Raw genomic sequence first — 10,570 nt, 5'->3', positions numbered from 1 at the left:
CTGCAGTGTCCACAGTTATAGTTGTACATGGCAGTCAGAACAATGAGTATTGCTTTCCAAATCATGAGGTGCTTTAAAAAACACCCACATAGTATCTGCTGAGGAAGTAATTTCCTTTATCATCCTGAGATTTTAAATGTGCAAGAGTCCTACCAATTTATCTAGTGCATAAAAAGGAAGAATGGAAGGAGGCAGGCAGGCAGGCAGGCAGGCAGGCAGGCAGGCAGGAAGGCAGGCAGGCAGGCAGGCAGGCAGGCAGGCAGGCAGGCAGGCAGGCAGGCAGGAAGGAAGGAAGGAAGGAAGAAAGGAAGAAGGAAGGAAGGAAGGAAGGAAGGAAGGAAGGAAGGAAGGAAGGAAGGAAGGAAGGAAGGAAGGAAGGAAGGAAGGAAGGAAGGAAGGAAGGAAGGAAGGAAGGAAGGAAGGACGAGTAAGGCAGACAGAGAAACATTATCACAATGGTTTTGGTTTCAAAATAGATTGCTGTGCAATGACTGAAGCCTGATTTGTAGATATTTTGTATTCTTGTCCAGAGCCTTGAGGAGGTGAAGGTAATGGAGTTTCTGGAGTTGCTGAAAAAGAACATAGAAAGAATTATGTATTTTTTCTTCTGGCCTATTCTGCACACACATATACCTAGTACTGCCCCAAAAAAAAGTTCTGGTACATTTGGCATGTTAGGTAAATAGGGTAATTCAGTTATCAGAATTTTCAGTTTATTAAAAATAGTTCATGTGAAACCAATGATATATCAGAATGGTAATGAATTTTTAAAATTAGATTAAATTTGTGTAAAGTTTCTCACTTAACACTGTCTATATATATGTATGCATATATATCTACATTTTTAATGCACAATTATTTTAATTTAAGAATGATGATGAAATCACTCAATGAGTGCTGACAGGCCATCATTCTAATTAATATTTTTAACTGTAATAGTGAAATGTTATGGCAGAAGGCTAACTTGCAACTACTTACAAATCTGTTCTGTATGTACAGGAGCAGACATTGAACTTATGAGGATAGTTTGGCCAGTTAATGGATCTTGGGCTAAATGAGGATGTACTGGATGATGCATATGACTGGCATCATTAGAAGTACCTGCAAAAATAACATGAGCACACATCAGTGCAAAAGAGCATGTTGTTGACAACTATTTATACTGTAATAATTACATTTCTGTAGAGCAAATATTTTTATTGGTAATTTGAATAATCACCTCTGGGTATTCATTAAACAATTTAAGCAGACTTCAACAATATTAAGTACTGTGTTTATTTTTATTGTTTTGACTGCATTAACAGTGGGTTTCATGAAATATTTGTAAGGAATCTTCCATCTGCCTAGGAAATTGTATGTCTAGATACCCAGCAATGACTGAGAAGTACACAGCACAATCTAAGGTTGCAGAGATGAGCAGCCAAGACAAGAAGGCTTTATCTAGCAATCATATGACTCAAAGCTTGGCCAGCAAGGTGTGGTCGAAGGGTTTGCTTGCATCATGATTCTCTCAACATCCCAGTATCCTAAATTCAACATAACAACATGGTAAATTTAAGAAGCTGTTAGCTTACCTCCCAATAACATTTCCTGAAGCAAACTGTCAATTTTAACAATTCCAAACAGTTTAACCAATTGTATTTGCTCAATCATTTGCCAAGTGATGCTCTGGAGTGTAGGCAGCAGAAGCAGAAGTTCTCCAAATCTTCCTCGGGAGTCATACTGACGGTCGTTAATATAATCTTCTAAACTGATCTGAACTTGGAACCGCATGTTCTTAATCTTCACTGGATTACTCAGTCCCTTTGCATCTTAAAAAATGACAAAAACTTATGGTCAAGGCAGATTATGATTTGGGAGGAGCATCTTGCTTTTTTTCCATTTTCTTTTTTTTCCATTCAGATCAATAACATGAGCAGATGCTACATCAACAAAAATTACTTTCCGTATAATCACATGTACAATAATTCTCAGAGGGTTTTTTTGAAAAGGTACCTGGATCAAAAAACACAATTGCCTTCAAGCAAGCATACTCATTGTCATCTATTTGAATTTCCTGGAAGGGTCGAACTAGTTCATCTAGAATCCGATTTGCCACTCGGCTGATCTCTACTTCAGTGCTGTTGCGATGGATTATGTAATTGTTGCCTTGGAGAGAAAGAAAGCCAAGATATGGATTGATATAAAGACTTTGATGTAATGTGCTCGATGTAACTCATTTTCAAAAACAGCTTTTTTTTTTTTTAGTTCAAATGACTTAATATTTTTAAACTAATAACTTTGTAACATACAGAACTGTTCTTTGCAAGTACAGCCTATTCCATATTTGAAAGCTCAAGCATGGAGCAAGTAGGTCTTTATCTTTACATAAATCTTAGCATTTCCTTTTCCCCCATTAAATTTATATATCCCAAGCCAATTGATTCGTATTTGTCAATGGACAAAAAAGCCTCCTTCAGATTAGGCAACAGAAATGTTTCTAACAGACATTTCTGCTATTTCCAATAAAATTTAAAAGCCTCTTAAAATTTTCAGTAACAAATTAATTTTTCCTGCTTCTTTAATTTTAAATTTTGTTTTTGGGAGAGACTCCATCATGACATTGTAATTCATCTTCTGTCCAGAAATCTTCTAACATAAATCATGAGAACAGTGGAAGAGCCATTGATCTTCCAGAACCCACCAAGCAGTTTTTGAAAGAAAATATTATTATTATATCCCAACACATTCATGCCAAAATGACTCATACAGGTGTCTACCTTCAAGAATCAGAAATAACCCTTGGAGCCTCAAATTGTTTCTTCTTTCTCTATATATGGTGATGTTGGTGATGTTGCGTATTGTTTTCTGCTTTCTCATTATTTGTCCCTATTACCCATTAATCCAATAAAACATTCAAATGTTTTCTTTTTGTATCTGTTAATTTTAACAGTAAAACTATGTCTAGAAGAAGATCTAGGTTAAGAAGGTAATTTGCACAGTATTTAATTTTAAAGGATTGCTGGTTAGAGTAGTAACTCCAGAACAAGCCCCTCCTGTCCCTTTAATTCTCTGATATGTGTAAAAATAAATTCAAGCTGACTAAGCTATGAAAAGGTAGGTGCAGAGAGGAAGGAGAGAGAATATCAGAAAACCCTCTTGTACTACACCACAAATGAAGAAACTAGTGGGAGTCCATATTCCACATACCCTTGCCTCCCATCAAACATACTGTCCAAGAAAGCCTGCACATCTTCTTACAAAACAGCCTAAGTGATGTACCTGTTTAATGAGACCATTTTTGGCAGAGTTCACTTCATACTGGCAGAGTATTGTGTCTGACAGTGCTAACAAATGGCTCATCACATCACTACATGCACACGGACACATCTCATTACAGTACTGTGCCTCTCTGGTGTCTGAATGAAGGGAAGACACGCTTCTACCACATGACAATGTCCCCTTCCCTAGCAGCCATGCTCTCTTTACATAACCCAGTGAAGGAGCCATTTTAAGTGACCAAGAATACGCTTATGCAGGTATGTAAAAATGACCCCTCACTGTGTCATGGATGTCCCATCTGCCACATGGCAGGGGACAACAGACATGAGGTTCACATGATGCCCACATGGCAACTGTCAAGGCAGCAGTGAGAGGGCTCTTGGTGAAAAAAAAAAATTGCAGGGAAGCAGGGTGTCCAATTTTCTAGCCTGTAGGATCTTCTATGACTATATCAAAGTGCTCTTTAGAAACCTTCATATACATGATTTCATCAAGACTGAAATAAGTACATGGGCCACAGGCTGGCTGCTCCCCTCTTAAGCAAAGGATTTTTATCAGTTTTTTTGATTGCTGTTTTGTTCTGGGTTTTTTTATGGGACAAAAGTGCAGATAGTATGCAGATGTAAAGAGTTGATTTGCCAGGAACTTCCTTGTGTTTTCTTGTATCCAATAAACCCTTCGTCACATTAAATCACAGGAAACCGTCCACCTGCTTTCTCCAGAACAGAACACATGACTTTATGTCATTAATAGCTACTTAGCATTCACAGAACGCATTGTTTTGATTGTGCCAGAACAGTTGTCCCACTTAAGTGATTACATGGTTGCTAATGTACTATAACAACATCATTATTAATTAAAATAAAACCAATATTTACCTAAAAGCAAAATGTCCTTATACACCATGGACCGTTTTGCTGCTCCAAGCAACAGGTGTTCCCCAGCATGTGCTCTTAGCAGGGCAACCTCAAGAAAAAAAACACCACCAGACTCATTAGAAGAAAAAGCAGTAAGTTCCAATAAGTGCAAAATAAATGAGGTTGTATATTACCGTGAGTGTATTCAGCTATAGGTACGTGTTTAAGACTGTTAAGATTCTAATGTGAAATGTAAAGTGAATGTAGAAACCTTAACACTGTGCTAACAGCCCACTGTAATTAAATTGTCAACCTCTATCACTTCTGCCATTTGGTCTAGATTTTAAACATACAGCTCTGCAAAACACATCACAATAAATACAATACCTGCATTTATTTCCTAGTGCTTATGTCCTTAACAAAGTTTTGTCTGGAATTTTAATTTGACACTAAAGACTGGAGGGCTGGAATGAGCTGTTGCAGTGAATTTGGCACTACCATCATTTTATTTTTCCCATCTTGCACCAAAAATTTATATGGCATTTAGAAGAGCTTTTTCCCAACAAAGCCAGATACGCTAAAATATTCACTACTGTCAACAAAGAAGAAACCTGACTCATGCTAGGAAGGCACTTAAAAATGTGGTCATTAGCTTAGTCTTTATCACCTATTTACTGTCATTTGTTTTTCATGTCTGCTTGAAACTTCAGTACTGGCCTATATTTCCCCTAGGAATTCCTCTCGTGGCAAGTATTTTCCTATGCATCCAGTCCAACACTTAATGAGTGACCCAAAGATACAGAGCACCTACAAGTACTCAATGTGTTAAGACTTTTCAGGTTCTCAGTAGAGTTAGCTTCCCTGCTCTGGCCTGCTCTGTGCTTTGAAAATCAGGCTGTCTTCCAGATCAGGAATCAGTTGTTCAAAACCAGATGGTGAATTTTATAAATAAATGCACAATTCCCCTTAGAAAGAGGCTATCACAAATGCAAAAGTGGCATTTGTTTTAACACTCAATACCTTTGTCACTACTCTTCTAAAGTACTTAAGGTTCCAGAGTACTTCCCAACACATACCCTTCAAGCACTGCAGGGGTGTTTTCAGCCTACCTTTCTAAGCTGATTTTAACTTGAAAAAAAAATAAATAAAAAAAATACAGACAGGAACTTTTTAATGAATTCTGAGCCCTTCTTTTTTCTTTCATGCTATCTTAACAATAAAAACAGCAATATTTTTGCTTGCTTTTGTTGCCTTGATGTAACTAATATATTTAAAATTATCCTCATTTTAACTTATTCCAGTATGTTGATCTTGTGCTCACATAGTCTGTGGGTCTGCAAAGACATCATTAAGCTCCTATTTTGGAGGAAGAGTATGAGGGAACAAGCTCATTCCACATCTCAAACACAAGGATGATCTAACCCTCCTAGCAGGATTTTGTTAAAAACTGAGAGACTGAAGTGGCAAAAAGGAGGAATTACTCAATTCCACTTCACAGAGTAATTTTCAAGCTTAATCAGATTTGGACTGGAATCAAGAGATCCTGAGCCATGAATTCACCTCCTGAGTTGGAAGGGACCTTAAAGATCATCTAGTTCCACCCCCCCTGCATCGGCAGGGACATCTTGCACTAGATCAGATTGTTCAGGGCCCCATCCAACCTGCCCTTGAACACTTCCAAGGATGGGGCTTCCACAAATTCTCTGGGAAGCCTGTTCCAGTGTCTCACCACCCTCACACTAAAGGATTTCTTCCTGATGTCTAACCTTTATCTCCCCTCTTCCAGTTTTGATCCATTACCTCTTGTCCTCTCCGTCTTTCCTGTAGGGCCCCTTCAAGCACTGGGAGACCACTATAAGGTCTCCTCGGAGCCATTTCTTCTCCAGGCTGAACAACCCCAACTCTCTCAGCCTGTCCTTCTAGGAGAGGTGCTCCAGCCCTTGGATCATCTTTGTGGCTCTTTGGACTTTATCCATGAGCTCCATGTCCTTCTTATGTTGGGGGCTCCAGAACTGGATACAATCCTCAAGGTGGAGTCTCACGAGAGCTGAGTAAAAGGGGAGAATCACCTCCTTTGACTTGCTGGCCACACTTCTTTTGATGCAGCCCAGGACATAGTTGGATTTCTGGGCTGCAAGTGCACACAGCTGGCTCTTGTTGAGCTTCTTGTCCACCATCACTTCCAGGTCCTTCTCCTCCAAATTGTTTTCGATCCATTCTCCACCCAGACCTTGTTCTTGGGATTGCCTCAACCCAGGTGCAGGACCTTGCACTTGGCCTGGTTGAACTTCATGCAGTTTGCGCAAGCCCATGTTTCAAGCCTGTCTGACATCCCTTCCCTCCAGCGTGTTGACCTCACCACACACTTTGCTGTTTTTGGCAAACTTGCTAGGGGTGCACTCAAAGCCACTGTCCACGTTGCCAACAAAGACGTGAAATAGCACCGGTCCAAGTACCGACCCCTGTGGGAACACCACTCATCACAGGTCTCCATCTGGGCATTGGGCCATTGATGACCACTCTCTGAGTGTGACCATCCAGCCAGTTGGATCCATCCATCGAACCTTTACTGTTCCAGTGTTGATCCCAGGATGTCATGTGGGACAGTGTCAAAGGCTTTCCGCAGATCCAGGTAGTTGCTGTTCCTTTGTCCACTGATGCTGTGCCTCCATTGTAGAAGGCCACTAAATTAGTCAGGCAGGATTTTTCCCTGTTGAAGCCATGTTAGATGTCACCAACTACCCCTTTGTTTTCCAAGTGCCTTAGAAGAGCCTTCAGGAGGATCTGCTCCATGATCTTGCCAGGCACAGAGGTAAGACTGACTGGTCTGTATTTCCCTGGGTCTTCCTTTTTTTCCCTTCCTGAAAATGGGAGTTATGTTTCCCCTTTTCCAGTCAGTAGGGATCTCTCCAAACTGCAAAGGCTTTTCAGACATGATGGACAGAGGCTTTGCAACTCAGTCAGCCAGTTCCTTCAGGATGGTGTGACTAGAGCCTTTGCCAGTGAAGACTGAGACAAAGTAGTCATTGAGTACCTCAGCCTTCTCTATGTCCTGCATGGCCAGGTCTCCAATTTCCTTCTGAAGTGGGCCCACAGCTTCCCTAATCTTTCTCTTATTGCTGACATACTTTGAGAAACCTTTTCTGTTATTCTTAACACCCCTGGCCAGGTCCAACTCTCTCTGTGATTTGGCCTTCCTTACCTGATCCCAGCTTCTCTGACAGCTTGTCTGTACTGCCCCCAGGATACTCGGCCCTGCTTCCACTCTCTGTATACCTTGTTTTTACATGTAACTGTGTCCAGAAGCTCTTGCAATCAGTGTGTTTGGCAATTTTTTGAGGTTCTAATAGCTTTTTTTGTTTCTTTCAAGTGGGGAAGACCTGCTTCAAATTAAATAGCACACTGTCTTAAACCATATTATAATGAAAGGTGAACATGAAATTAATACTATGCAAAGTGAGAAAAAAGCATGGCTTTTTTAACAAGATTTTTTTTCATTTTTGAATGCAGCTTGCTATCTCAGCTTCCAGAATAGTACAGAACACAAAAATACATAGTCATTTGCTGCTTCTTTCTGTTAACATGCTAGAACTTTATCGGTTTCCTCTGATTTTTTGGGGTAGTGCTACTTCAAAACTTTGCATTTTAAGATGGTGTGTCTAGCACCCAGCTCTATTTGATCAGACAAAAAGACAGCATTTAATTGTAACATTTACATATCACAGAAATAATATCACAATAACTGAAGTTCTCTCTTTGGTCTCCTGTTATACCTGGTCATCCAGTGGTAATTCACAGAAGCCTGGAATGTATTTAGCCCATTCCACCAGGACCAAAAGTTGTTGTTTCATAGATTCACAGACATCACTAATACTAGCAATTTTCTTAACATTTATGTCAGTGCTAGCACCAGGACTGGTGACTGAGATCTGCCCATAGTGAGAGAAAAAAAAAAACACAAACACAACAAAAACAATGTTACATTTAATATAATTTCATTTTCAGTGGTTAAGAGCATATTTAAGAAAAACCTGCAGCAGTAATCATGCATACTCTTGAGAAATTCCTTGACCATAGAAACCATAAGTCTGCACATTAATTTTAAAATTTTATTTCTCATTATTACCAATGTGTATTACAGTATGCCAAAATTGCCCTATTCACATCATGATACAATATCTTTGCATTCCAAAATATTATTTGAAATATGCCAGAGTTCTTATTATTTGTAAAGGGGAGGTGTGGTGTACTTTTTTTTTTTTAGAAAAGGCTGACACTTCATTTCAGAAGTAGAAAGAGCTCATAGGAGCATGCAGTAACATTAAGGGCAAAGAAAGAGAGAGATGAAGGGGTAACATGTTCCAGTGAAAAGACGAGTATCATTAACTTCAGAAAGCAACACAGGGGGGTTTAAGGGCTTGGAGGAGAATGGTTTGTAATCATGAAGTAGCAGTATAGGTGGAGGCCTGAGATGTCTCAGAGCAAATGTAAAGGACATGAAAGTGCATTAGACCACCTGCAGTGAACAGTGTTCTGTGAAATAAGAAGAGAGCAATATATTTCTGGGCCTGAAGCTGGGGTACTTCCACACAATCCCTGAGCCAAATCCTGAAATTCTTAATGACTTTTCAAGGAAAGGAACTAAACCAGGTTTGCTCCTAAGCCAGGCAGGAAAAATTACTTGAGATAAAACCAAGCCGCAGAAGAGAAGGTCAGTTTATAGCTGGTATCATACCAGGAAGAAAAAGAAGAAAAACAAAACAACACCAAAAAACCACACACACACACAAAAACACTACAAAAAAACCACCACAAACCAAACAACAACAAAACCCCCCCACAAAACCCCTCCTCAAAAAATGCAACAAGATTGATGATGATGATGATGATGATGATGAAGAAGAAGAAGAAGAAGAAAAACAAGAACAAGAACAAGGAAAGGAAAAGGAAAAGGAAAAGGAAAAGGAAAAGGAAAAGGAAAAGGAAAAGGAAAAGGAAAAGGAAAATAACAAGGAAAAGAACAAGGAAAAGAACAAGGAAAAGGAAAAGAACAAGGAAAAGAACAAGGAAAAGAGAATCCCACAATAACAGAACCCCATCACTGTACAAGGCCTACGAAACTGACTTTCACTTTACCTTTTTATTACAGAAAGCAAACTCACAAAATTCTGTAGTTTGACTATGTTCCCCACACCTTGCTCAAAAAAAATAATTTTTTGATCTTCCAATTGATCCTCCAATACTGTGTACCTTCAGATTTCAGGATGGAGGATACTAATTAGGTTGACTCCTGCCAGATAATTCCCAGATCCATGTTAAATGCCTTGGTTGGATCTGTGGTGAAACTCTATTATCCCTGGGTTGTCAAAAGGAGATGCACTTCTGAACTAAAACTCAATGCTTCCCACTGAAAACAGCTTAGATATTAATGGCAGTAAACCAGATGAACATTAGTTTTCAGGGGAATACAACAGATAGGTAAGTGAAAAAATCCTCAGATACATAATTCAAAGGCTATCACGTAGGAAAAAAAAGGTTAGTTATTGACTCTTTGTAGGCAGAGCATTTGTGAAAGCCCTGTAATCAGGTGTCCATTTTTGGCATCTCTTCTAACAAAACAGAGCTGAAGATACTGAATACATTTAGCTTAAAGATACCAGAATGATGAAGTCTAGAAAACCTCCAGTACAGAAAGAGAAATATTTTAGTTTTTCCAGAAGTATAACAGGAGTCTTGACCATGATTCAGCAGTACCTACCTAGAGAAGAGAGTTCTGATAGCAGGAGACACACTGATCTACCAGAAAAAGACACAACCATGTACCAACTAGAAGTTAATTCACCAAGGTAAAGAACAGGCAGATTTTTTAACCATTACAGTTGCTAACTCATGAACTTAATACACTGTCCTTCCTTTAATATCTTTTAATCAAAGCTATGCACTTTTATAAAATTACATCTTATAGGAAAAACTATAGACTTGGTGCTAAAATTACTTGGTGAACTTCGGAGGATTTGTGGGATGACTCCCATGGAGTTAATTATGACCTCATAGGGCTGCATCTCTTCACAAGAATACGAAGCTGTGAACTTTTCTCTATTTGTCTGTTCATTTAACCTGCCTCTCATTTCTAGGGAGTCGCTGACTTCACAGAATCATAGACCAGCCCAGGTTGGAAAGGAACTCAAAAGATCATCTCATCCAACCTTTGGTGGGAAAGGTAGCCTAGATGAGATTATCCAGCACTCTGTCCAATTACATCTTGAAAACCTCTAGTCATGGGAACTCCACCACATCCCTGGGAAGGTTGTTCCAGTTATTGATTTTTTGCACTGTAAAAGATTTCTTTCATATGTGAAAGGAGGTATGGAGGCAAACACTACTGTGAGAGTGACAGAGCACTGGAACAGGCTGCCCAGAGAGGTTGTGGAGTCTTCTTCACTGGAGACATT

General features: G+C 39.4%; 1 protein-coding gene across 6 annotated transcripts in view; it reads right to left on the bottom strand.

The window, feature by feature from the left end:
* Window positions 1-343: 343 nt before the first annotated feature.
* The window catches only part of HNF4G (hepatocyte nuclear factor 4 gamma), a 59,097-nt gene continuing 48,870 nt past the window's right edge, over window positions 344-10,570 (bottom strand). For all 6 annotated transcript variants that reach the window (XM_051612207.1, XM_051612209.1, XM_051612206.1 and 3 more), the window contains 6 exons: window positions 7,892-8,047; window positions 4,140-4,227; window positions 1,996-2,148; window positions 1,575-1,811; window positions 979-1,101; window positions 344-569 (listed from right to left, as the gene is read on the bottom strand). In XM_051612207.1, coding sequence (XP_051468167.1) covers window positions 451-569; window positions 979-1,101; window positions 1,575-1,811; window positions 1,996-2,148; window positions 4,140-4,227; window positions 7,892-8,047 — 876 coding nt within the window. In that variant the 3' untranslated portion in view covers window positions 344-450. The remainder of the gene's footprint in view (window positions 570-978; window positions 1,102-1,574; window positions 1,812-1,995; window positions 2,149-4,139; window positions 4,228-7,891; window positions 8,048-10,570) is intronic.

This window comes from Apus apus, chromosome 2, assembly GCF_020740795.1.
Source record: "Apus apus isolate bApuApu2 chromosome 2, bApuApu2.pri.cur, whole genome shotgun sequence".
NCBI classification, from domain to species: Eukaryota; Metazoa; Chordata; class Aves; order Apodiformes; family Apodidae; genus Apus; species Apus apus.
The sequence above is the reverse complement of the archived record's forward strand: the minus strand, read 5'-3'. Positions and strand labels throughout refer to the sequence as shown.